The 8,145-nt window shown below is 53.2% G+C and overlaps 1 protein-coding gene across 2 annotated transcripts in view; it reads right to left on the bottom strand.

Annotated features, from left to right (window-relative positions):
* Positions 1-6,679, bottom strand: part of ccdc177 (coiled-coil domain containing 177) — a 7,204-nt gene extending 525 nt beyond the window's left edge. The window contains exons 1-3 of one of the 2 annotated variants that reach the window (XM_035381260.1): positions 6,078-6,679; positions 5,310-5,393; positions 1,841-5,261 (exon numbers count right to left, since the gene is read on the bottom strand). In XM_035381260.1, the coding sequence (XP_035237151.1) occupies positions 2,844-5,261; positions 5,310-5,387 (2,496 nt within the window). In that variant the 5' untranslated portion in view covers positions 5,388-5,393; positions 6,078-6,679 and the 3' untranslated portion in view covers positions 1,841-2,843. Of the gene's footprint in view, positions 1-1,840; positions 5,394-6,077 lie in introns of both variants that reach the window. The other variant, XM_035381178.1, reaches the window with a different exon arrangement.
* Positions 6,680-8,145: the final 1,466 nt, after the last annotated feature.

The raw sequence follows: 8,145 nt of genomic DNA, 5'->3' as shown, positions 1-8,145 counted from the left end.
AAAAGAGAGATGGGCGATGAGAACATGTACTGTAGACCCATGTGAGAAGAGACTACCGTGAAACCTACGGCAGAATGTTTACTGAGATGGTTTAATCAATCAATCCATCTTCATTTATATAGCACCTTTCAAAACAAAGTTACAAAGTGCTTCGCAAGAATGGAAGTGGTGGGGGAGGGGGGTGGACATCCTGGTTTTGGAAAATGTTCAAATTCACAATTCCATTTATAAAATCGTGTTTCTTAAGATCTCCCCGACAGGCAAAGATGTTCCTATTAAAATCTTTGTTTATTCCCCGGGCAGTAGGCCAACCTTACATTTGACACCTATCTACTACAGGGAGTTCATTTTTAACGCAATGCTTAAGCCAGTGGTTCCCAGCCTTGGTCCTGGTGCCCCCCTGTGTATACTGGATTTCAGTACCACTACTGCAATTCCAGAATTTTAACAAGCTGTTAATTTTTCTTAATTTATTGCTTCTCATGTTTATAGGGATTATATTACCCTCTTAAGCCACATTGTCAAAATAAATAATAGCTATGCGTGCCATGACAAATAAAAGTCTGTTCATAATGTCTTTATTGCAATCAATTACATAAAAAGAGCTCACAAAATGTTTAACTGATAAAAATAAACACCTAGGTGAATCAATTAGAGGTGAATTAGAATATTAGTTTTTTTTATTCCCGTTTTCAAATTCTATTTGATATTGTCACACACACTGGCCTCAAAATATTGTGCCCCCGTATTAATAAAAGAAATTGTACATTTAAAGTATGATTTTTATATGAACTAAATTTTCTGCAGTCTATTTAAAAAACATTTCTCTTGTACAGATCCAGGCTAATCTCGCAGCAAAAAATAAAAATAACAATCAGGACTGAAACTGCACCAAGGGCCAGACAGGGTCACGTATTTGGAAATATTTCATAAGAGCCAGCTTACAGGGAGTTATGTTCTGGACTGTTCATAAAGCATTAGGGGCAGAGCATCTGTTACATGCAGGATACTCTATTTGATCACTGACAAGCTTTTAAGACGCTCATCCGAGCTAGCTTCCTGCCAGTATGAGATGGTGTATAACCCAATATGCAACCCCCCCCCCCCCCCCCCCCCCCCCCGCCTTTTCCTGGATCTCTTGTGTATCCATCCCTGGCTTTAATAAGGCTCCGCTCCAGCCTCCTTGCTTATTTCCATGGCAACAGCCGCACATGAAGGCGAATCTGCCCGTGCGCGCTGGTGCTCCTCCTCGTTCCGATCGGACAGACTGTTGGATGTGTACACAGAACACGGTCTCCTCTCGTTTTCGTGGACTGGGTCTGCCAGGGTGTGTTTTGAGAGCGTTATTTTCAGCAGCTAATCTTTTGTTTTTATTTTATTTTATTTTATTTTTCTGCTGTATAGTTATTTCTATGGCAGGGGCCTAGGGCACCATGACCGACAGGGCTGTCGGCGAGTCTGTCTGTGAGTCTGTGCCGTTCACGTTTATCGACCTTTCAGTTATCTTTTTAAATCTCTTTCTGATTCCATTAATCTCATGATTTCAGAACCAGGGTCGTTCAGAATCCCTTCCCATCTGTCGGAGGAGCGCCAGCTGACGTTCCTCCACACCAGCACGATAAATATCCCGCGTCACGCAGAGCTCTGGCCATTTTTAAACCACAATTAGCAGTTGAAGCAAAGCACTGAAGTGACTCTCTTACGCCCCCCTTCAAATTTTGACCGTTAGCCGCATCGCGTTCGGCCTTCCGACCTCTAATCTCCCTCGACAAAAACGAAAAACAAAAACGTTCGGACGCGAGCGCTTCCGGGGTGAGGTTGTCACGGGAACAGCACGTACCTGAGCCCGGCCTTGCAGCGTGGCCGAACGCGGGGTCACCGGGAGAAGAGCTGGCTCTGCTGGGGACCGGTTCTCCAATCGTCGGGCTCAAACCCCTCTGTAAGGAGCGGACGGTTCCTGCTGAAGTCCCCCCCCCCCGCCCCTCTCCCCTCCCTGCAGTGGAGGTTCGTTAGCGGTGGTGGTGATGCACTGTGGGTGTTTTTCGGTTGATGCCAGTCCGCGGCCTGCACTGTCAGCGTGGGCGTAGATGCGTACGAGGGAAAGCCTGCTCTCTAACTGCAGCTTCGGGGCCCTTGTGTACAGATAGACCCACGTTTGTTCTTTGGCTAATAAACAGTTAGCCTTTTTCTTTTTTTTTTTTTTTTTTTTTTTTTTACATTTAAAGAAAAGCTAGTGCAGTTGTCATGGAGCCCTGCTTCCTGGCTGACAAAGCCGCTTTTCTGTCACAAGCGGACCTTGCGATTGGTCGGTTGGTGTGATGGGCCGGGGTCACGGTGCTGGCTGAAACGGTGCCACTGAAGTCCTTCCACGTCTGCTTATGCCAGCTCTGCCTCGTCAACTCTTCAATTCCATTCAATCTTCAGTGCGCCAAACTCAGCGACTCCAAGCTATCCATCAGAAGAGAAGCCCCGCAGAGTGAGCGAACACACACACACACACACACACACACGCACAAAAGCACTCTGCAGCGGGAGATCCCATCCCCCTCCCTCTCGTTCTCCTGAAATGGTCCAGTTGGCTCCATTATGAATGCAGCTACGCTGAAGCCAGGCACTCCCCGATACCGTCAATGGAATAACAATCTAGCTTCATTTAAGATGGAGGGTGATCGCATGGGGAAACGATAAGAGTCTCGATATGAAACGCAGTCCTACAGGAGACAAGGAAACCCGCCGTAGCGTAAGGGCGTGGCCCACGTGGAGGGAGCCGCAATAACAGCACGTCCCCAGCAGGGGGAGTCTGGGAGCAGTCTGCTTTCATGGGGGTCGGGGAGAGGGGCTCTCTACTTGTCGTCCAGGCTGGCCTTCAGCTGGGCCTCCAGGGCCATCTTGTCGAAGGTGCGCACGTTGGTCTCCTCGCGCACGCGGTCCCGCACGTGGAAGGAGGCGCGGGCCACAGAGCGGGCGCTCTCCAGCACCGCCCGCTTCTCCCGGAAGATCTGCTCGCTCTTCTCCAGCTTGCGCTCGATGGACTGCAGCAGCTCCAGCCGCCGCTGCTGCTCCTCCTCCTCCACCCGCTGCCGGTTCAGCCGCTGCAGCTTCTCCTTCTCCTGCCGGCTCTGCACCGCCCGCTGCGCCTTCTCCCTGGCCCGCTCCTCCGCCACCTGCGCCGCCTGCTGCGCCCGCCGCTCCGCCTCCCTGGCCCGCGCCTCCTGCTGCTCCTGCTGCTGCCGCTCCCGCCGCTCGGCCGCCCGCCGGGCCTTCTGGATCTGCTGCTCCTCGCGCCGGGCCTTCTCCCTCAGCTCCCGCTCCCGCCGCTCCACGATCTGCTCGTAGTTCTCGGAGGAGCGGCTGAGCTTCTCCTCCATGGCCCGGCGGGCCGCCTCGCGCTCCTCCTCCTCCCGCCGGGCAATCTCCCGCCGCAGGGCGGCGTGCCGGCGCTTCTCCGCGCGGTTCAGCCCCCGCCGCTCCTCCTGCACCTGGTGCTCGCGCTCCTGCTTCTTCAGCTCGGCGATGGAGAGCTTCTCCCGCAGCAGGAGCTGCTCCTGCTCCTGCACGGCCGCCCGCTCCTCCTCCAGCGCCCGCAGGTTCTGCTCCTGCAGCTGCTTCTTCTGGCGCTCCTCCTGCGCGGCCTGCCGCAGCCGCTGCTGCCGGCTGCGCTCCTGCTGCTCCGCCAGCTCGCGCCAGCGCCCCTCGCTCTCCTCCGCCTGCCGCAGCTTGGCGGCGGCCGCCTCGCGCTCCTGCTGGGTGAGGCGGCGCTGGCGGCTGGACACCTGCGAGTGCCACGCCCGCTGGCAGTGCTGCACGGCGCGCTGCTTCTCCCGGTCCTCCCGCTCCCGCCGCAGCTCCTCCAGCCGCCGCTCGCTGTCCCACTGCAGGTGCGCCACGTAGCGCGTCTGGCTCATGATGTCCTCCTCCTGGTGCTTGGCCAGCATCAGCGCCGCGATCTTGCGGTCGCGCTCCGACACCGACTTCAGGCCCCGCCGCTTCACCTCCCGGACGATGCGCTCCACCTTCTGCGTGGTCTGCGGGGAGTGGCTGAGGTCGCCCAGGCTCAGGCTGCGGCCCATCAGGGAGTTGAAGGCCGCCACGGTGCGGGCCCGGGGGCTGGAGGCCTTGGCCCAGCGGTCGCGGCCCCGCGGCCCCTCCCAGCTGTAGGAGGAGGAGGCGCCGGACTCCGAGGAGGTGCGTGTGGTGGTGGCGGTGGTGGTGGTCGTGGTGGTGGTGGTGGTGGAGGAGCAGGCGGTGTCCCGCTGCCGCTGCAGGGACTCCAGCGAATGGCTCTTCCCCCGCTTCCGGGGCTGGCAGGACGGGAGGCCGTTGGTCTGCGCGAACGCGGCAGCCGACAGGCCGTTGACGGACGCCGCGGTCGTCCCGGAGACCGCGGTCGGCGCCGCGGCGGTCGGGGTCCTGGGGAACGCGGAGGCCGGCTTTGGGGTCGATCTGGGGAACGTGTTGGCGGATCTGCTGCCGGACACCCGCGTGGCGGCCTGTCCCGCGACGGGTTTGGAGGTCAGACTTCTCGACATCGAGGCGGCTGCGGGGGACTGAGCGGAGGGCAGGGTTCTCGACTGAAGCTCGGACGCCGCGGGAAGCGGCTTGGCGTGTTTCCCAGAATCGCTGACGGCAGGTTTAGGCGGTGCAGCTGAGCTCAGGGGGACGCTGGTAGGAGGGTGACCTGAGCTTCTCGGGATGCTTTTAGAAGGTTGACCGGGGTCACTTGGGCCCGTTTTAGAGGCCTGGCCAGAGCTGGCCAAACCCGGGGAACCTTCCGGAGGGCTGGAGGAAGTGCTGCCGCCGCCGCCGCCGCCGACGCCGGCCGCGGTCAGGCTCAGAATCCGCCTCTTCTCCTCCCGGACGATTTTCTCGCGCTCCTCGCGGCACTGCTTGAGCTTGGCGTGGCGGTCCCGCTCGTGCACCTCGAAGAGGCCCGTCGCCACGCGCATGGAGCGGCCCGGCGCCTCGCGGGCGAAGTCGGCCAGCGGGCGGGGCAGCAGCTCCACGGGCTTCACGCCGCAGCGGGCGCACGCCTCCAGGGAGCGCGGGCTGGTCAGCACGTAGCGGCTGCCCTCCGCCGCCGGCGAGTCGAAGTTGTACAGGTCCAGGTGCAGCTTGGGGGACTGCTCCCGCTCCCGGCCCTGAGGGGGTTGGGGCGGGGGAGGCCCTTGGACGGAAGGCGGGGGCGGCGACGGCTGGGGGGGTGGTGGAGCCATGCCCAGGCTGCTCTCTGCGCCCCCCTCCTCCTCCATGGCCCCCGCCGCCCCCGCCGCCACCCCCCCGCTCCCATTCTCCTCGGGCATGCACGGCGCTTCGGAGGCTGCGCTGGGCGTCTCGAACCCGGGTCCTTTGCCTTTCCCCTGCTCTTCCGCTTCCGATGGGTCAACCATGGCTGGCTGAGAAAGGGAAAGAGATGGAAGGAGATACATAAAGGGAACAGGATACATTTTTTTTTTTTTTTTAACTGAAATTGATTTTTTACATCAGACTGGATTATGTTGTGCTGCCCTGAGCATTAAACTGCTGCAGTCTGGGGGCGAGGAACCTGCTGCTGCTGCTGCAGCTCCAGCAACACGCATGCATATTTCATGCACTGTATGTTTGAGCTCGCGCTGAATCCTCCCCGCTGATGGCTTTGGAGAATTACATAAGAGCAATCTGTGGTACATCACAGGTTTTCGCTCGATTCTAAAAATATTAATTTATCCGTGGATACCACAGTATGGCCACAGTAAGACGTTTTACGCCCCCACCCTTCACCTCTATCACTCTTATACGCACACATTTTCTCTCCATAACATAGCTGGTATTTATTTATTTGTGATTTCCCTGGCAGTCAATTGAGAGTAATCCGTTTCGACAATTAAATTGATAACAAAAACAACCTGAAACGCATAGCGACTCCTGCCGCATCATTCTGATGCTGCTAAACTGTTCAATGATGATGTAAATACACATAATCCTCAACAGAATGCTCCTTTCAATCCTGTCTCGCCCGTTTTGAAACGAACGCAGGTGCATTCTACTCCTAAAAAACAGCGTTAAACTACACACGCGATAGCCTGTGAGAAACGACTGACCTTCCCAGTCGCCGACTGTTTTCAGAACCAATGCTTTGTTCCAAGCGTGTCCTGATATCGTCGGTCCCGCACTAGGCATAATATCAGGTTACAGAAGTAAGTCCCCGGCCGTCGACCCTCCGGTTTATACGCGACAGTCTCAACCACACCGACGCGAAGCACACGGTGTAGGCTATTCCTTTCTGTGTTTGGGCCCGAATAATCTCACGAAACAGAGCCCTTCTAGTAAGATCCGTTCGTATTGCATTCGGTGGGCTGAACCTGCTTGGCTTCGGCTCTCATCACGGTCCCGTACCCGCAGCACTTGCATCACTTCTGAGCTAGCATCCTAGCCCCGCCTCCTTGCCACCAGATACTAAGAATATCGTCAATGTCCCCTTTGTCTGTTTTCATTTTTCACGTTTCGGCTCCGCGGCTCACGTAGCCTACGCGGACGATGTGCAGCTTTAGGTTTCGTTTCCTCCGGCGATATATTTAGATTATTTAATGTACAGACCTATAAACAAGGAAGTTTACGGAAATGCATTCATTTTTCCATATATTATTTTGAGAACACCTTATTGTTCCAAAACATGGCATGCGTGTTCGATCGCGACATTTACCAGCGTCTGAGGTCTGTATTGTTGTAACGACAATATGCGAGTATACATAAATGACTCCAGAAAAGCTCGATCGCTGCGATATTATAAGAGTTGTTCAGCAACTGCTAATTCTAAGCAATCTAAGAAGACATTTTTGACGTGTTTAAAAAAAAAAAACTATTCAAAGTTCATTTTAAAAATGTATAAATTATTATTATTATTATTCGGTATATTGAGATTGTTCTGCTGCAAATATTGTAGGACGCATTTTGGCCTTATCTGTGAACCCTGTAGGCCTACTCTTATGGAAGTAAAGCTGAGTAGCATGTAACTTAAAACAGCTATCCATCCATCCATCTATTATCTATACCCGCTTATTCCTAGTCAGTGTCATGGGGGGTGCTGGAGCCTATGCCAGCGTGCATTGGGCGAGAGGCAGGAATATACCCTGGACAGGTCTATCACAGGGCACACACACCAATCACTCACCATTCACTCACACACTCACATACCTGTGGGCAATTTAGAGGGTCCAATTAGCCTAACTGCGTGTCTTTGGACTGTGGGAGGAAACCTGAGTACCTGGTGGAAACACAGACACAGGGAGAACATGCAAACTCCACACAGAAAGGCCTAGGCTAGGATTCGAACCCAGGACCTTCATGCTGTGTAGAACAGCTATACAAATGTAATTCTAGCACCAGGACAAATATAAGATAAACATATGCTATATTAATATAATATTTTCCCCCTGAATTTTTTTGAGCTTTGTCTTCTGTAAAATCTGGAATTTTGAAGCATTCGTTCTTCTTAATGTTATGACTGATGTTTATGAGATGCTTTGCAGAAGTCGAAGCAAAATATTAAAAATAAGAACTGAAAAGGTTTACTTTTCAATGGCCTATGTCGGTGGTCGTTTGTTCCAACTATTGCGCAATGATTTCCATCGCTCACACGATAGCAGTGGTGATAAGCATGCACGTGCACTAGGGGGTGCTGTATGCACGCGATATTCCCAGTCGTTTTCATAGCGGTTAATGAATTACTGCACTGTAGTTGCGAAGAACTTCATCATTAACATATGAAATGATGCGCGAGGATACTGTGTTGACTCACTGCACTTTACTAGACAGAGTGTAATGTACACATTGTCCTATAAAGTATCCATAATAATATATATTTTTTAAAAAACAAAAACAGCAGTGGTGGTAAGTATTAATGCAAACTACTCACAGAGGAAAGTGAAGATGAATAAATATTACATGAGTACTTTTCAAATTAGGAAACAAAGTAATTGAACACATTATTACTATGGCACTGCTTGGGGTTACCAGAGAGTTGTGTGATTTTTCTCTACTGTTCTCTTGCAGTACATTGATGTATAAAATACTTTGTATCCACAAGAGACGATCTTTCAAGAGGTTTAATTTTTTTTCTGAGCCTGGTTTTCAGCTTTTGCGTCAGAAGGAGCACTTACCAGAATACAC

Source organism: Anguilla anguilla, chromosome 1 (assembly GCF_013347855.1).
Source record: "Anguilla anguilla isolate fAngAng1 chromosome 1, fAngAng1.pri, whole genome shotgun sequence".
Classification (NCBI taxonomy): domain Eukaryota; kingdom Metazoa; phylum Chordata; class Actinopteri; order Anguilliformes; family Anguillidae; genus Anguilla; species Anguilla anguilla.
The sequence above is the reverse complement of the archived record's forward strand: the minus strand, read 5'-3'. Positions and strand labels throughout refer to the sequence as shown.